Genomic DNA, 19,801 nt, shown 5'->3' on the forward strand with positions numbered 1-19,801 from the left:
GAGGATGATTTGGTGGTGTTCTGGAAGAAGTTAACAATTCTAGATGCCAAGTACAGGCTTTCTAATGTCTGACAGGAAGTCAAGCCACATACACTAATTAGTTTATCATGGAGGAAAATTCTTCTAGACATAGAAGAAATTGATTTTCAAGGTTTCAGTGATGATGAAATAACAACTGCACAAATAATGAATCTGACAAAGGATTTAAATGGTTTTGAAGATGTCAAAGCAAGTTTGAATAAGTGACTGAAGATTTATGCATGTGATGCTGAAAATGTGGCCCCCTGCTTCTCAACAACACAGAGAAGAGGACAGTGACTGTGAAGTGGAGATGAAGACAGTGACCTTGTCAGTCATTTTACCACATTGTAATCTGCCGATTCTCTTATAGATTGTATGGAGCAAAGTGGGTTTCAATACAGTAACATTTTTGCTGCAAGAAAAATTTTAAATGCTGTGCGAAAAAATATCAAGTCCCCTCAGAAACGGACCAACATTAGAGACTATTTTAGAAATGAACAGGTCTACAGAAGCTATGCACGGAATTTGGATAAATTTTCAGACAGAGAATACATGTTTGAAAATATTCCGATGATTCTTTTCTTCTTCTTCTTTTTTTTTTCCTTTTTTTCTTTCAGTTACTCATACATCTTCTCCCAAAATTACCCTGAATAATAGGGAGGATACAGTATATTATACTAGAAATAATGTTGTCTGTAACTGGTAAAACTTCCAAGAGAGCAAATATGTTTGTCCTAAATACATGCTTCCAGAAGAAAACAAGCAGAAAATGTACTTGACATGGACAATATGGAACCAATAATGAAGCTGACTATATTTTATCAAACATCTAGGAAATAAATCCCACCTCTGAATTAGAAGATCCAGAGTCAAATTAGACGGACATCTAGAAAGAAACAGCTCGTAATGCAGGAATTCAAGAGTGTGTACTTGGACTATGAGAATTCACTGTAATTAGGGACGTGAATGAAACTAAACAAGAAGTCCAACATCTTCTAATATGAAGATCATTCTGTCACAGGCAATTATTTAACAAAGACATGCCAACAGCAAAAACTGATACAGTCATAATGATGACAGAAAAAGAACATGTAAATGGAAAAATCTGAATTACACAAAGTCATTTGGAAATTCTGCTAGATGATGTGATAGGTTTCAGCGAAAATTTGGCACAAGAAACACATGAGCACATGAACACAAGGATAGGAAGAAAACAAAACAGAATCTTGTGTTGGTAGGACAACACATGCCATACATTAAGATGGCAGAGAGAAAATGGTACAAGGAAAGATATTTTTAAATGTTTGTATAGGTGGAGATGATGATGATGTTTCAGTAGTAATGATTGAAACTGAAGGAAATATTACACAAAAGAGGCTTGTAAAGTTGCTTACAGAATCTTTGTGAAACACGACAATTTATCAAAATTGTAACAATGCTGTAATTGTATTTCACAAGAGGGGGACAGACCAAACAAGATCAGTCTCCTGCCTGTAATATAAAAAATATTCATAAATCATTACCACCTGCATGAAAAAGTTTTTGATGTTTTACTAAACAAAAGAATAAGACATTATAGTATGAAGTTGTGAATATGAGTGAAGATTTTGTGTGGATTTTGAGTAACCTTTTGACACATTTTCACAACCCAAATGAGACAAGTGTATGTGAGTATAGTGAAAAATATATACAACAGTACTACAGCTTCCATAAACTTTATCAAGATAACTATTATTAGCAGTTTTTGGGGAAGCTTTCAGATCCTGAAACGGAGAAAAGCAATCCAGGAAACATGTTAATTGTATTGTACCTGAACCACCCACAGTTATATCATACAGCAATGAGACATCAACTTTATGTGCAAACCATTCCAAAACTGAAGGCCAATCAGTGTGCAGTTGAGAAAAGCATGTTGGGAATTACTAGAGTTGCATGCAGTTGAATAGTTTTGTAGGTGATACATTTTGTGCAAATAGTGATCGAAAATATTTTACGATGGTACCACTGTGTGCTTTGTCTCTGTCCTATGCCACAAGCTCAAGCTTACACCAGTAACTGGTAATCCTGGCTTTGTGTTCTTGGAAAACTGTACTTGTTCAGTGTTAATGTAATACTTGCTGTATTTGTTTTGTGCCTTCCCATAATGAACAATAGCTAAGTAACCTCACCGTACCCAAAGAAACACAAAAATCAATGCAAAATGTTCTATGCACATCTAAAGCAGATGCTACATAGATGTGGCAAAATGATGCTGGTGGCTGCTACATCACACGGGATACTGTCCCATGCTATTGTGCATCACCCCACCAGCACACTTACACACCTCTCTAGCAGAGACAGGGAGACAAATAGATGAACCAAGTGTAGGACATAATTATTACTGAAATGAAATAAGAGGCGAATTGATGGGGTCACTGGTCCAAGGAAGTACTTTGCTGGGTTTCAACAAATAAGGACAGATCAAGGCAACAACCTAATAGAAGGTGGATGGATAACATTGTAAAATATACTGGATAACATGGATGTATATAGCTGAAACTGAAATGCATGAAAGAGGCCTGTGGGCAACAGTGGATGTCAGATGTTTGCTACTGATGAAGGTGGTAGCAGTCAGTCAATTGTAAATTTTTGTTCACCTATACCTTGACCTTATATTTCGTAAAATAAATCTTATCATACAGAGATGCAAGTGAAACAAAATTTTTCACAATTATGCAAGTATTTTTTCTAGCACGAAGGTAATAACATTTCTTCTCCTCCCTGACCTTACTCCTATCTTCACAGAGTTGGCATGTTACTCTGGTTTCGGCAGTGTTAGTGGTAGAGGGTGACTGGATGCCATTCCTGTCATTACATCTCCCCACCCCACCCCCACCCCTTCCAGAGAGAATTTTTGTACACTGTCTAACTACATTGATTGTTATATATATGAAAGTGTGAAAATGTTTTCAAAGTGCTTGTGAATTGTGTAACCGAGGCCAGACATGGGAACCAGCGTCGTATTCACCTAGTCATATGTGGAAACCACTTATATACCACAGGTCCTCATGTTCAATCTGCTGGACAGGATTCAGTTCTGGGCCAGTGCAACTCACTGAATCTCAAAAAGCATGCTAACACGTACTGGTTTCCAGACGGGTGAAAGCAATAACATTTAACGTAGCTATTTTCATAGGGTAGGATAGGAGTAGATTATGATGATTCTAATGAATTAATTTTGGTTCTTTGTAGTGAAAAGGATAATTGCTACTCACCATATGGTGAATATGCCGAGTCTTAGAGAGGCACAATGAAAAGACTATCAGAAAATAAGCTTTCATTTAATAAGGTCTTCAACTGAAATAAATCACACACACACACATGCACGCAAACTCACACATGACCGTGGTCTCTGGCTGCTGAGGCCAGTCTGGCCTCCGCTGCCGGAGACTATGGTCATGTGTGTGTTAGTTGCATTTGTGTGTGTGTGTGTGTGTGTGTGTGTGTGTGTGTGTTTCGTCTATTTCTGATGAAGGCCTTGTTGGCCGAAAGCTTATTTTCTGACCGTCGTTTTGTCATTGCGCCTATCTGTGACTCAGCATCTCTGCTATATGGTGAGTAGCAACTATTCTTTTTGTAATATTGTCATTATTTCATCCTGGATTTTCCAATGTTTAATTATGGTTCTTTAAGCATATGCTGCGAATATACTGTGATCATGGTTGAAATGTTTAATGTTTCATGGCGCTGCACCATCACCACCAACCCCACCTCGATCTCAGCATTTCATTATGATGTACGTGATGCACAAATCTGTTGCATGTGTGGAGACCTGCATATGCTTACAATGGCCTCATATAGTTGAGACCTCACATATTATTGTGAAAGTCCTCACTAATTTTCACATCATTTTTTCTCCATATGGAATTTAGCCTGCTTATTTAGCAAATAAAATAGCCTGAATTATTAAGGATACCATTCTCCCACTACAAAGACATATGAAGAGGTTGTTTCTCCCCAGCATGAGAGATTTTATGGACTTTTGGAAATAGGGACAATCTGTAGCAATAGTCAAATATATTCACAGGAATCCCACTGCAGAAAATCAAATCCCCCCCCCCCCCTCATGGGGCCCACAGTCCCTTTTGTGGGTACGTGTGTGGCGTGAATGGGGCCCTGAGCTATTGCTGTCTCCTTCCTTTTTCCAGATTGCATTATTGTCCCTGTTCCTCTCCTTCCCTGTCCTTGCTCCTTTCTTTCTTCCCCCTCCCTTCCCTCTTGGTGGACTTCCTTATATCGACCTGGCTATCCTCCCGGCTTTGTTTTTGGTATGTGCTATTGTTTAGTTTGCTGTTTCCATCTCCTTTTTGGCCGTTTTTGGTCCCCTTGGGGTTTGAGCTCCATTTCCAAAGTTTTCCGTTCAGTCTGAGCCATTGGGGGATGGACTCCCAACCTAGTTTCCATGGTGAAGGCTTCTCTCTCCCTCACCTCCCTTTTCCTCTTGCAACCTGGTCCCCTTCCTGCTAGGTCACCAGTCCATGTGGTGGGGCTGTTAAGTACCCACTTGGCTGAGCCCCCTGACAACACAGGGATCACACTGCTAGTATCTGAGCTGTTAACGCTTTGTGTATGCCGAGGAATCAATGCTCATCACTTTGGGGCATCAGAACTCCCAGCAATGGCCGCCGTGCCAGATGGCCCTTGCTGTGGCTGGGTGGCATCCACAGGGCGAGCCCCTGGTCGGAGTGGGTGGTACGAGGGCAGACGCCTTGCACATGAAGCTACAAAAGTGTCAACACCCTCGCCATTCTGTGGCCGTCTCTAAGAGTGATATAAGACATGAAACTCCTCCTTCTGATCCTTCGACCTTCCCCTCCCTGGCCGTCTCCTGGGAAGAGGGTCAAGTTCACCGGCTTGGGTTGAAACCTTTCCCTCGGTACCAGGTTTGTACCAGATGGCGAAAATTTTGCCACGACCAAGCCTTTGTTTTTCATGGAGATGATTGAAGGTAAGCATGGCGAAGTGGAATCCTTGAGTAAAATGCGGTCCTGTTCTTTGCTCATAAAGACATTCTCTGCTGCCCAGTCTGAAGCTGTGCATGCTTGTGACCATCTTGGTGATATCCCAGTCTCTGTCGCACCTCACCAATCTTTGAACTCAGTACAGGACATAATTTTCCACCGGGATCTTCTTCTCCAGACAGACAAGGACCTCCGTGCAAACCTCAAGCGGTGAGGAGTCTGATTTATCCGCCGTATACAACGAAGCTCTGAAACCAATCGCACTGATACAGGCGCCTTTATCCTGGCCTTCGAAGGGGATACCCTCCCAGAGAACGTCAAGGTGATGGTGTAGTGGTGTGATGTAAAACTTTACATTCCACCACCAATGAGATGCTTTAAATGCTTACGGTTTGGACACACCTTCCCCTGCACTCATGATCCCCTCTGCGGTGACTGTGCCGCCGCCCCCCCCCCCCCCAATGAGGGGAGTGCCTGTGCTCCTCCGCCAGTGTGCGTAAATTGTAATGCACAGCATCCTCCATGCTCGCCAGCATGCCTAGTGTATATGAAAGAACAACGGATTGAAGAGTACAAGACCTTAGATTGACGTACCTACACTGAGGTTTGTCGAAAGTATGACCAGCTCCATCCCGTGCCTATAACGTCTACTTTTGCTTCAGTTACATTCATTCCCCCTCCTACCCTCTCCTCTTCCCAGCCCTGCCCCATTCGCCCCACACCTTCCTCCTCACCCTCCATCTCCCACTCCCCTTCCCCCTCCCCATCAGTACCCATACCCTTTGCTTCAGGTGCTGCTCCCCCTCCCCCACCGGAGAAGCACTCTCCTCCTTCGGCAGCCGCCAGTGCTGGAGCTCCTTCCCGGGACTCCTCTTCCCGGCACCCCCCTTAAAGGCGAACTGCAGCTCCACATTGGCCCCGTGATCCCGGCCGGTGGACGCCAAGATTGCCGGGTGTAATCCCATGCCCGACCTCGCTGCAGTCTGCCCTTCTCTTCCTTCACAAGAGAAGAAGCAGAAACACAGGAACAAGGGCAAGGCCCCTCCCGTACCCCCTGAGGTGCCGCCTTCCTCTCCTCTGGCCACATTCGGGAGGACGACGGTTCAATCCCGCGTCCGACCATCCTGATTTAGGTTTTCCGTGATTTCCCTAAATCGCTCCAGGCAAATGCCGGGATGGTTCCTTTCAAAGGGCACGGCCGACTTCCTTCCCTGTCCTTCCCTAATCCGATGAGACCGATGACCTCGCTGTCTGGTCTCCTTCCCCAACACAACCAACCAACCAATCCTCTGGCCAATGAACCAACTGAATCTGATCCCACCTATATGGACATTACCCCATCCTTATCAATGACAGATGGCGACTCGGCGGTCGGTCCATTCGCTTGCCCTTTGGACACCAGCTTGAGAATTCTCCAGTGGAATTGTAATAGATATTTGTGTCACCTCCCCAAGTTACAACCCCTTCTTTCCTCCTACTCTGCTGCTTGTATTGCTCTCCAGGAGACCCATTTTGTCACCCACACTTTGTGCGTTCCACACTTTCTGTCGGAACCAAATTGGCCCCTTGCGGGCTTCTGGTTGTGTTTGTACCTTGGTCCACAAGGACAGTTTTAGTAAATGGGTTCCCCTCCATACCACTCTGGAAGCAATTGCTGTCAGGGTCCATATGGCCACTCCAATCACAATCTGTAATCTCTACCTCCCGCCTGGCAGGCTGCCCACATCCCTTGCCCTAACCACCCTTCTTCAACAACTGTCTTCTCCCTTCTTGCTTCTAGGGGATTTTAATGCCCACAACCCTCTTTGGGGTAGTCGCAGGACTACTGCCCTGGGCAGGACAGTTGAAATGTTCTGGCAGGGCTTGACCTCTGTCTACTAAACACCGGCACTCCCACACACTTTAGTGTGGCATGCGGCACTTTCTCTGCCATTGACCTCTCCATCTGCAGTCCCGGCTTTGTTCCCTCCATTCAATGAGGTGTCCACGATGTCTTATCTGACAGCGATCATTACCAGATTGTTTTGACCTTCCTTCAGTGTATCTCAGTCTGTCACCCTCCCAGGTGGGCCTTCTGTAAAGCCAACTGGGATGCCTTCTCCTCTGCTACCATCCCCCCTGTACTACCACACAGCAGTATTGATGAGTCTACACAGACTTTGACTGCTGCCATTCTTTCCACAGCTGTTTCAACCATACCCTCTTCCTCAGGTTCCTCCCTTTCGGAAGATGATCCCTTGGTGGACCCCAGAAATTGCTGTGGCCATAAAAGATCGATGCCGTGCTCTTCAACACTTCAAGTGGCACCTTCAAGTGGCACCCTTCTACTGCTCTTCTTCTGGTCTTTAAACGACTCCGCACCTGGGCTCACTACCTAATCAAATTTCAGAAACGGTTTTGCTGGAAATGATATGTGGCTGCCATAAGACCGCACACCTCCTCTTCACAAGTCTGGGCGAAACTCGGGCAAATTTTTGGCCATCATCCTCCCACCGGTGTTGAAGGAATTTCTGTATGTGGTGTTGTCCTTACCCATCCGGACTTTGTCGCAGAACATTTCGCTCAACACTTTGCCCAAGCCTCTGCATCTACTTACATCTACTTACACCTGCTTACACCTATGTCAGACACACGTTCCTCTTCCTGAAAGAGCGCTCGGAATGACTGCCTTTGTCTTTAATTTCTCGCTGCTTGGAGCCTTATAATGCGCCATTTAGTGAGAGCGAATTTGCCAGTGCTCTCACCCTTTGTTCCAACATGGCTCCTGGACCAGATTGGTTACATGTCCAAAAGGTCCAACACTTCTTGGTGGCTGGCCACTGTCGTATACTGACCCTTTTCAACTGTCTGTGGAGTGAGGGGGTATTTCCTACCCAGTGGCAGCAAAGCACTGTTGTTTCGGTGTTGAGGCCTGGGAAGCCACCTCTTCAGTTGGATAACTACTGTCCAGTTAGCCTTACCAACACCCTCTGCAAGCTCTTTGAATGCCTGGTGAGTCAGCGGCTGTTTTGGATCTTTGAATCCCGCGACATTTTGTCATCGATTCAAGGTGGTTTTCGCTGTTGCCACTCTATGGTTTATAACTTTGTCCACCTGGTGTCTGCTATCCGGTCTGCTTTTGCCCATCGGCGGCACCTCATTGCAGTCTTCTTTGACTTACATAAAGCCTACGACACCACCTGGCGCCACCACATCCTCACCACCCTTCATGAATGGGGCCTTTGTGGCACTCTGCCCATTTTTATCCGTAACTTTCTCTTTTGTCGCACTTTCCGGGTCCAAGTTGGTTCCTCCTACAGCACTTCCCATCGGCAAGAAAATGAGGTACCACAGGGTTCCATGCTGAACGTCCCTCTCTTTCTCGTAGCCATTAATGGACTGGTGGCAGCTGCTGGGCAGACAGTGTCCCCCTCTTTGTACGCTGACAATTTTTGTATCTATGTCACTTCCTCCGTCATGGGCGCTGCAGAACGACGTCTACAGAGGGGCAATCTACTGGGCGCAATCTTGGGCGCTCTCCCATGGTTTTCAGTTTTCGGTAGCCAAGTCGTGTGTCACGCATTTCTGTCGTCACCACACAGTCCATCCCCTTACGGACCTGTTCCTCCATGGCCAATCCTGGGTTGCAGACTGGTACAAAGCACTGATCCAGTCTCATTTAGCTTACGGGAGTCCTGTCTATGGTTCTGCGTCACCTTCGACATTGCAGATACTAGACCCCATCCACCATTGTGGGGTACGACTTGTGACTGGTGCCTTCTGGACTAGCCCTGTGATTAGCCCTCTCGCAGAGGTGGGGATTCCACCGCTGCGAGTTTTGCACCAACAACAGCTGATGTCTTATGGGCTCCGCATTCGCTGCACCCCAAAGCACCCTAATTATGGTCTCCTTTACCCAAATACAATGTGGGCTTACCATGGATGCCGCATTCAGTCGCCTTTTTTTAGTTCCAGCACTTCCCTTTACCGCCTCTTTTCTCTGCTCGCGCACGTACCCCTCCGTGGTGTCTCTCTCGGCCACAGCTTTATTTTGATCTCTCCATCAATTCAAAGGATTCTGTCCATCTGGAGGCTCTTCACCTCCAGTTCTACTGTCTCCTCAGTTCATTCCCGGGTTCAGAAGTGATTTCTAGTAATGGCTCCATGGTTGCTGGTCACACTAGTTATGCTTACACCGTTGCGAGACACACGGAATTTAGTTCCTTGCCAGATGGCTTAGTGTTTTTACTGCAGAATTGGTAGCCATCTTGCGCGCACTTGACCGTGTCCACTTCTGATCAGGACTGTCCTTCACTATCTGTAGTGACTCCTTGAGCAGTTTGCAAGCTATTGCCCAGTGCTTCCCTCGCCATAGCTGTCCAGGACTCTCTTTCTCTCCTTGATCAACGTGGATGTTCAGTGGTTTTTATTTGGACCCCAGGCCGTGTTGGGATCCCTGGCAATGAACTTGCCGATCGACTGGCTTAATTGGCTACTAACAGGCCTTCTCTTGCTATTGTCATTCCGGAAATAGACCTTCGCTCGGCATTGTGGCTCTAGGTTTTGGGACGTTGGAATGCAGAATGGCACACACTTTCTTCACTGAACAAGCTCAGGGCGATAAAGGATTCTACAACTATGTGGCGGTCCTCCTTATGGGCCTCTCGTAAGGCCTCTGTCGTCCTTTGCCGGCTCCACATCGGCCATACTTGGATGATGATTCACAGTTATTTCCTCCATCGTGAGGACCACCCTCTTTGTCATTGTGGATCGCTGTTGGCTACGGTTCACCTCTTATTGCATTTTCCCAACTTAACTGCCCTGTAATGGACTCTTAGATTTCCTGACTCGTTACCCCTGGCATTAGCTGACAATGCCTCAGCGGCTGATCTCGTTTTACGGTTTCTTTGTGATGAGGGTTTTTATCACATTATTTGAGGGTGGGAACTTCAACCTTATCGGTGGGTGGAGGGGAAGGCAGGCCGTCTTGTTCCCCCCTTCACCCCGATTGGACTGGCTTTGACTGGGCCTGGTGGTTCACCCCGCCCTCTGCCTTCCCACTCATTTCCTTATGGGGTCTGTTTTATCTTGAGTGTCTATCTTGTCTACCTGTGCTGCTTACTTTATGCTCCTGTCGTTTGTCACTTTCTTTCCCTCCTCTGTTCTTCTGCCTTCTTCCTTCCTTCTCTGTCAATCGTTTGTAATTTTATGGCCATTGTAGTTTCCTCTTATAGTGTGAGATTTTATCTGTTTTAGTTATACCAAGGTCAGAGGGACTGATGACCTCATTGTTTGGTCCCTTCTCCAATTCAACCAACCAACCAAATTCTGGCCGCATGTAACACGAAGATACAAATTGAATTTAATATGTAATATCTATTGAAAAGCATATAAACTAAATTAAAAAAAAGTAAATTATATTATGGAATCAGAACCTAGAAAACGGAGAGGTCCCTTACCAGATAAGCGAAAGAAATTGGTGTTTGATGGGCTATGTTACAGATATATGCCAGGATATCAAAACTTGCCTACAAACAAGACGCCAAACATGAGTTTGGTTGTTAATGAACAGACTTTAGAGGCTTAAATCATGTAAGAAAGAATAGATTTTCAAGATTACAGTCTTTCTGGAATAGTTTAGAACTATTTTCTGTTTCCTGGTTAGAGAGATTCCTTACATTGTTGAGTCATGGTCAGAAAAATTTCTTTCTGGAATAATGTGTTTACCACTGTGTTTCAGATTTGTTTCCTTTTTTACTGATAAAAGTTCTATTATTATTATTATTATTATTATTATTATTATTATCTAGCCAGCCATGTGTGTTGTTGTTGTTGTCATGTAACTGATCCATTTCTAAGGTTGGAAGGAGGCAAAGGTATACCATTTCTGCAGGAGGCATACTTAATAAAGTACTGCTGTTTATAACCCAACATTCTGACCATTAACAACCACTCTACATTTTATAGAGAATTTGTTGTTAATTGGAACAGCATTGTTGATTGCACTAGCTTACATTCATTATAACTTGTAACTGCTTTTTCAGGTGCCTGTTGCTTCATGGTTTGATGACATGACTGATTCTGAGCTTCTGGATCTGATACCATTTTTTGAGAAGCTTAGCAAAGTGGATAATGTGTACACAGTTCTCTGCAATTCAAACCATCCATATAACACGACAGCACCATCCACAGTACCATCACCACTGTCAAATCAGCAGCAACAGCAGCAGCAGCAGCAACAGCAACAATTACACAGCCTTCAAGTGAACAATCATACACAATTGAATGTGGGCTCGTAGCCAAGCTTGTATGTTAACTTTGTTTTAGTCGATCAGTGTGAACCTGTTGGTGTTAAGACAAGGCAGAAGCTGGGACCTGAAGTTAAAGGCCATGCTGTTAATCGTTAAAAGTGTGTAACTGTGAGTGCGAGTGAGATGTGTCAGAATCGTTTGAAATTGTGTTATTTGTGGTCACGGAAACCACATGTTACAAATGAAATTTGCTTCATCCTTTTCGAGAAAGTGCAGGACTTTGATTTCCATGCAAAACTATTGCATGAATCAACTGTAACACTTCACTTTTGATGCCTGTTGCAAGAGAGCAAGTGTAAATATTTTATAAAAAGAAATTCAGAAATTTTATCCAACAGTCCAAGTGCCAATATTGCCTTCTGAAAAGATTAATTGTTCCTCGTTGGCAAGGAAAGAAATTATTCAGCAGGTCATGTTGTGTATACATGTAAGTGTGCCCATGTGTTTCTGTGTGTGTATGTGTGTGTGTATTCTCGGTCCAACTCCCTCAACAAAGTCAACTCCCAGTTATTTTTGCTGACAAGAATAGTTTTTTATAATGGAATCTGTTTCCCCAGATTATATTACAAACAATTTTGATAAGGCAGAATGAAACCCTGTGCAATTTTTGTAACCAGTCAAGGGATCTTGTATAATCTATTGTCATATTTGCTTGTTACATTTAGTATGATTTTACTCTGACTAGTGAAAGATTTTATGTACGACTAAAAAATTATATATATATACATATATTTATGGCACTAATCAGCCACTGTAATAAATTAATTTTGGAATGAGTTACCTGCTGTACAGAGTAAATTTGACAATGATTGAAGAAATAATTTGGTGTTACAGTTTTTAACAATACAAACAGTCCTGAAGCAAGCAGTTACTTCACATATTTTAATGCTCAGGAAAGTTTGGTGCTACTTTCTTTTTTTATGTAACATTATTCAGGTACACACAATGCCGAGAAAGAACATAAGTTCATGTGAATTAGAATTTGCAACCAAAAGAACAATCATAAATATGAGTTATTAGCCCTCCTCTCCATCTTTTACTTGCCTACCTTCAAGCAAGTAAAGCAAAATTGCTTTTTAAAAAAGCAGTTACTTATAGGACGCCATTGAATGAATAAAGAAAATGGAGTTGATAAAATGATGGTAGATCTGTAATTTGAGCTGTTAAATTTGATGTACTGTGGTTATTTGCCACACACCTATTATAAGTATGTGACTTTGCTAATCTCTATAGTGGCCTTATACAAGCATGCCAGCATATTGTGTTGGCATGTTTGGATGTGTGATTTCGCATGTCTTTGGCGATATTTACACAGCTTTTATCTTTATTATAATTTTTTACTCTGACTATTTATATATGTATAAAAGAGAGTAACCAAGTAACCTGTTCATGGATTTCAGTATTTACCCTTCTGGTGGTGGTTGCCAATATTTACTGTGGCAGGGCAACTCTGATTTTAGTTCAACTCTTGCAGTACAAATGAGCATCACAATATCAGTCTGTACCAATGATTGGTTTTACTTAATTGATGTATGTATCATCCAGGGGGGGTTGTTTATGTGCTACATGAATTGTTGGTTAAGAAATTGAAGTTTTGTTTTATTTTTGTAAAGTTTATTGTGTACTCATTATGAATCATACTTAAGATATTTTGCAACAAATAAACTGAAATGTGCTTTTTGTTTTTCCTTGTGAATGATGAAAGTACCTTGTTTTATTTAATTTGTAGTTGATCAGTGTGTACATAATTAAAATGTAATATTCTACCCATTTGCTTGTCTTCCTAAGTTTTATTGCTTATTTGTTAAAGAGATTGTACTTAGACCTTAGATTTGACACATTATAAATTTGTGAAACTGGCTGGTTTTAAAAGTTGGTTCGGTGCTATCTATAACTGAATGTGATAAAAGTAAATAAATCTGTTCAGAAGACCATTATTTATGGAAAGTGCTGTATCTTTCTTTTAATTACTTGTTATAGACTTTATTTAAAGACATACCACAATAAAGAAAGTTGTGCCTTCACATTTTATTAGCTTCTTGGACAGTTGATTGTCATTTTGTGTATCCATAAAAGTTGAATTATTGCCCAATTTCCTTGGTTACTGTATGTGTACATAATTTCAAGCAGATTAGCAAAAACAATTTAAATAATATACTAATTTTTATTCCTGGCTCCCAACAAATACACTTACACTACACAAATTGGTATCTGACACTGGTTTGTTCAAAGACCATTTATTTACATACATGAAAGTAGTAATTATTCAGTTTCATTTCCTGCATATCAGAATTCAGAACCTTTTCAACATCTCTTAATTGTGTTAAGTTAAACAGCAACAGAGATATAAACTAAATAATCCTTTGGTCAAGGAGTGTTATAATTTGACTCTAAATAAGTTTCTGAAAAAAAATTAGTATTTTATTTGTAGGCTTTTAGCAGTGCTTAGTACGGCAAGTACGTGGTGGCTTGTATAGAATTACAGCTTTGTTGATGATTGCAAACCCAAATGGTGAGCTTAGAATTCCTCTAATCATTGTAATAGCTTTCTTTTGCAACTTTGAGCATTTCTTGGTAATTGGTTAACACTTGTTACCTCCATTCAAATTACACATTGATGCCAGTTGATAACAAAACATATAAATTTACATCTATCTTGGTGTGACTTTTCACAAGGAACTCTAGTATATCTTGAGGCTAAATTAAAACAGCAGATAGAATAAGTGGAATTGATGAGCCTAAACACGAAGGACAAGTTGGCACAACTGTAAAGATACTGAACTCTTGTTCAGGAGTAGTAGTATTCAAACCCTAAATGGATAATCCATTTTTAGATTTTCCATGGTTTTTCCAAGTCACTTAAATATCAGGATGCATCCTTTTAAAATGGCCATGTCAGGTTTCCTGTCCATGATCTTGTCTAATCTGAGCTTGTGTTCGATGTCTGAAGACCCCATTGTTGATGAGGCGTTAAACTTTCTGCTTCCTCCTTTCTTTTACAATCAAGTAATATCATACTTTTCCAGATAACAGAAGTGAGCATTCAGAAGGCTAAATGTTATCTCTGAAAATTATCCTGTTTTTCGATTTGTCAGTGTCTACATTTACGTTGGTATCATTGTATTTCGCCGTGTGTATCATTACATCTCATGCAAAAAATTAGTTTTGAATGTAAACTCATTCCCTGGCACCACGCTTGGATAAATGACGAGTTTTTACTGAACTTCAGTGGTAAACATTGCCGTTTTTACTATATGTCTTGCAGTAGCACATAGTGCACAAATAGATTTATATTATGTGTTGAGCATGTGTGTATTTTGCCACACAAAGATGGTATGAGGATGCATGAATTTTTATTTAGGCTAACTGTGAAGTAAAATAAGAGTTTAATTTCATTTACCATTAATTCTACATGTGTTGTGGCATATTGTACTTGTATTCTTCAGTTTTAGTTTATCCATAATTGCACTATTTGTGACATTTATGATGCTTTGTCATTAAGCATCATTATTTTTCTTTGGGTAACTAGGAACTGTTCTTTTTCAATCAGAAAGTACCTCCAGTTAGTTCCAGGAATTACTCTAATCGTTTCCTGAGATAGTTTGATAAGTAGGGATATTCCTTCTAACCCATACAAAATCATTATTGTGCTGCAGAGGGTCTGGTGCCGAGTTTGATCCCAGTATTTTATGTAGCAATGCAGAAAGTTATTGAAAAATGTGAATAATGCTACACAGCTAACTATCACAATGTCTGTAAATAAATATTTTCAGGGATGCTTACTTCCTCTATACAGGAACACTACTTTGACATTCTACTGGTTGTTCTGAGTGTGTAGCACAGAATACATTTGGTACCACCACGATGTATCTCCCTTTCTCTTCCATTCACAAGTAGATCTTTAGCAAGAGGACCATTGGTAAGCCTCTGCATGATCATGAGTTTCTGTTATTTTCCACTCATCTAATGCAGTTGGTCTCTTTTGTGAGTTTTGTATTTTTAAAGGACAATGTATGGTTCATGATGTTAAATATGAGATGATGCAGAATTTTCTCTAAGAGCTAGGGAATTGTTTTTTTGCTGGTTCCAAAACAGACAGGACATGGAATGTGTAAGAAATATACATACATAATGAGAGTTGTTATTCATTTAGTCACCTTTCCTCAGAATACATAGAATATTAAAAGGAATTTGTCAAATTTATCAATAAAACACTTTCATTGAATGTCTGAACTACCTCTAAACACACACTTCAGATGTATAGTACTTACGTTTTTATAAATAAAGATTTCTAGTGGGAAATTCCTGACAATTTCGTGTATGAATAGTTATTCTATTCACTTAATCTTCATTCCATTTACGTCATCAAGACTGAGTCATGCGATCTTCACAGTTCCTTGAATTGTTATGAACATTCGAAACCTACTTTGTTGTGTTTATTATTTGTAACTTTGAGGGGTATCAAAAATAGAAGAGAAATAAATGGTTGTGTAATCAGTGGGAACAGCCAAAAAAAAGTGCTTTACTGAACTCATTACACTGCATATTTTAATGCTCCAAACTGAAAGGCTGGTATTTCCACCACCTTTGTCACTTTCAAGTTTTGATCATTGATGCATTGTTGGATCAGTGAACTATTTTAGGACAATTTTTTGTCATATTCTGATAGTTTGTAATTTTGGAAAAAAAGCATGAGGAAATTATTTCACCAAATGGTGACTGAATATGCAGCTTTGGATATATGAGACATGGGAAAATTTGCACATTAAGCATTAATAAAAGCTTGCACTCACTTGAGTCTTACCAAATTATATGTCTTGTGTTCTTTATTGTACTGCTATAATCACTTAAATGATCAGATTCCATTGCCAAACATTATTAAAGTAGACACATCATTTTTGTTTTTAATGGAAATTTCTAGTCAAGATAACTGCAAAGTAAGAGACCCACTTGGAGGAGGAGTCTTAAGCTTAAAGGTTTTCTGGATTTTCTTCAGATCTGTAATGCTGCTGATCTTGTAGAATTTTGTTTGTGTCTTTTCTGTAACATTTTTCCATCAATAATGGTCTCCGCTTTGTATTTTACTGACTTTTGTAAGGGCCTAATTTTTAGTGCATTAGGAAATTTAACAGAGTATTAATTTTCTCCATTGCCAAGGCATGTGTTTTATTTATGATGGAAATGTTTTACAAAGCTGAAGAGTGTGCCGAACCAGCATTTGTCCTTGTTTAGTTTTTAATCTTAGAAAAATAATAAAACTAAAATAAATCATCCACACACCTAGGTAATACTCTGAGAAAGATTCAATGTTACATATAAGGTTAACTAAAAAAAAAAAAAAAACATGGTGCAGGAGTAAAATCAGTAGGTGCTTCCATTTGAGCTTGTGTGGAGGAAAATTGCTCAAGGTAATTTTTTTTTTTTTTTAATGAAGTTTTATCCTGGAAATATTCATGGACTGTAATTCTACTGCATGCAGTTTATTGCCACATAACATAGGTACAGGTGGGTTTTGCTAGAATTAATACTGTTGGAACTAATCCCTTTTTTTATATTCTCACCTCTGATATTGAAATGTTGACTATTGTATTATACCAAGAAGAAAAATATTGTACAGAAGTTTTGTATGATTTTCACAAAGAAAAAAGTGGGAAATGATCAGAATGCCTTTCATCTGTAAATAAATGTACTTCCTGTTTAAACAGTGGTGTGGTTTCTTTCTCTTTGTTTTATCTGTTTAAATTGTGATTGTTATATCAATCACTGTTTGTTGAAACTGAATATTTCATTGCAACAGATTTCTTTGAATCTGTAGAGCATAACTTAAGATGCAGAGGAACTGGTGGCTTCACACCAGTGTAAGGAGAAAGAACAGAAGTCAATCTCCAGTAACAGAATGTGACCCAGACTATAATATAACCCTGTGAGGGAACAACTAACTTAACAGTACTTACCTTCAGGAGGCCAATGTTGCAGACAAATTTAAAAATGAAAAAAACTGTTCCTAGAATTTGAAAAGATAAGTTCCCCATGGAGGAAATAGGAATGGTTTGTGGAAAGTAAGGAGGAGCAGATCACTCTGATCCCAGATAGAGAGTAGCCCACCTGTTGTGAGCACCTATCCCTCTTACTGCCCTGAGGAAGAAACTAATAATTCTGATAGCTAGGAATCGTCTGTCTTACTTTTAAACTTATTGGTCAGCAATATTTCACCTCCTGAAAGTAAGTACTATCCAGTTGTTCTGTCTCTTGTGATTTTATATAGATTACACATTTTGAGTCTATAAATTCACTTGAAAATCAAATCATTTCAATGAACACATGCCAAAAAGTCTTCAATTTGAACCATCTAAATATTATAATATTTTCAGCTTTGTTCTCAAGACAGCCATATTCATGTTTTTATAGAGAACTAACACTAGAGTAAATTATCAAATAGTCCATGGGTGTATGCCAGTTCATAGTGTCCAGTGGGTACAATATTTTGGCACTCAGTCATCTTGCTATTATCAAATATGCTGACTAACTGGGCTCTTGGTGGTGCACTGTCGACATATGTCTCCCCCTGTGAGCCATTCTGTGCATGGCACGTGCTTGAGGGCATGTGTCAGCAGCTGAGGAGGCAATCACTTTGGCATCTGTTCGGTGATGCCTGGCAAGGCACTTCAATTTTTGCCACTAGTGCGCTAGTGTACGAATGCGTACTGAAAAAGGATTAGTAAGAAGTGACTTGGCAATTCAATAAAACACACAGATTATTGGGGAGATCTAAGAAGACCTCAGATTATGGAAGGCCGGTGTGCACCTGATTCTGTGTCGAGACATATATTGGACAAGCAGTGTGCACCGTCTGAGATTTCTGCTGGGAACACCAGCAGCACATTCGACTGATGTATCCTAACAAATCAGTGGTCGCAGAGCTTTCAGCACAAACTTCCAAATACTGGAACAGCATAGTTAGAGGGGCCATTGAAATATGCATCAGGGACAGCCTCATCAACCAGGACAATGGCTATAATCCAAGCTAGGCTTGGGAACAATCATTGGGTCTAATTGAGAAGACATTCAGCAAACAACACCATTCTAGCAAAAAGACAGGAGGAGCAACTAGGCCCAGACTACTGCAACTGGGCACCCTGTTAGGTGTTGCCGGCTTCAAACACCGAATGATCACCTCCTCAGCCACCAGTGCGTAGACGACGTACAGAACAGTTCCTGGGGAAAGAGGATAAAAAATTGGTTGTACAACTCCCCGGAGGGCAGTTCATCAGCACACCTGATGATGGCGACATGTCTGATCGCCAAAAAATTGTGTGTACTGTGAACCAGCAGCACACCTGTGAACTATTTGATCAACAAATATGCAGAGAAACTGAATCACATAATTATAATGAATACTTTATTTGTAATCATTGGACACTTAATATTCACAATTAATATCCAACACTGAATAGGATTACAAAGTTGTTATATTTCATTTTAAAGCTGTACTAAATTAACTATGCAGTGTCTCAGCGATAGCTGGCCATTTCCCATTTGAGTAAAACAACACAGTAAGATTCAGTGAACAGCATATTTATCCAGGTTTCAGTTTGAGTTGTTTTCTTCACACTCGATGGATCAGTGTGAACAATACCAGGAGCTGGACTTATCCTGCTAAACATCTGACATACTAAATAACTACACCAAGTGTCTGATATGCAGTTTGTATCCTGAGTTAAAGCCTCAAATAACTTGGAATTTTTATTCTCATTTCCCAGTACATTTACTCTTTTATGGTATGTTTTGTTAATAACAGAAATTAGTCTCAGCTGAACTGTGATTTACACCATAACAATGCAAGACACAAAAATAATTTTCATGTAGACGTTGCCTCATTTAGGCCCAATGCAAACATTTTCAACAGTCTCCCAGCAGACCCAAAGCAAGTTATTAGGAATTTCTAACACTTTCAAAGAAAAATTTGGGAAAAAAATGTTCAACTAGCTGGTCATACAATTTATGTAGAGTCAAGGATTGAAGATTCCTGTAAGCAGTACGGTAAGTAGTAAACCTCATTGTAAGTTGATAATGGTGTAGGTAACTGTTCTCTTTTGTAAATATTAACACGGCTGAGTGAAACTAGCAATAGCTGTTTAATATAACTGAATAAGAAGCAACTTTCTGGAAAATACTTGCTTTCCTTCTGATTTTGACATCTTAAGCAAAATTAGTATAGTTTGTACTCTAATGTCCTGAACAAATTCTCAGGGGAGATCAGAGGAAACAAGCTCTGCCCACAGACTCCCAGTACATGAGAAGCAGAGGGGGAGAGGGAGTACAGAGGGAAGGAGCTCCACTTTTGTCATACTGTGCTATCACTATTCATGTGCTTACTAGTTTGGCATGACAATCAGTAACAGCTACAGTAGATGTGGGTATTGTATTGTTGATTGCCAATGTTGGCAGCAGCTGGACACAAAACATTCATGGGCTGAAAGTCAGCCGACT

At 40.6% G+C, this 19,801-nt stretch overlaps 1 protein-coding gene across 2 annotated transcripts in view; it reads left to right on the forward strand.

Annotated features, from left to right (window-relative positions):
- The window catches only part of LOC126235734 (phosphatase Herzog), a 73,559-nt gene extending 56,546 nt beyond the window's left edge, over positions 1 to 17,013 (forward strand). For both annotated transcript variants that reach the window (XM_049944513.1, XM_049944512.1), the window contains one exon: positions 11,045 to 17,013. In XM_049944513.1, coding sequence (XP_049800470.1) covers positions 11,045 to 11,299 — 255 coding nt within the window. In that variant the 3' untranslated portion in view covers positions 11,300 to 17,013. The remainder of the gene's footprint in view (positions 1 to 11,044) is intronic.
- The last annotated feature ends 2,788 nt before the right edge of the window (positions 17,014 to 19,801 follow it).

Source organism: Schistocerca nitens, chromosome 2 (genome assembly GCF_023898315.1).
Source record: "Schistocerca nitens isolate TAMUIC-IGC-003100 chromosome 2, iqSchNite1.1, whole genome shotgun sequence".
NCBI classification, from domain to species: Eukaryota; Metazoa; Arthropoda; class Insecta; order Orthoptera; family Acrididae; genus Schistocerca; species Schistocerca nitens.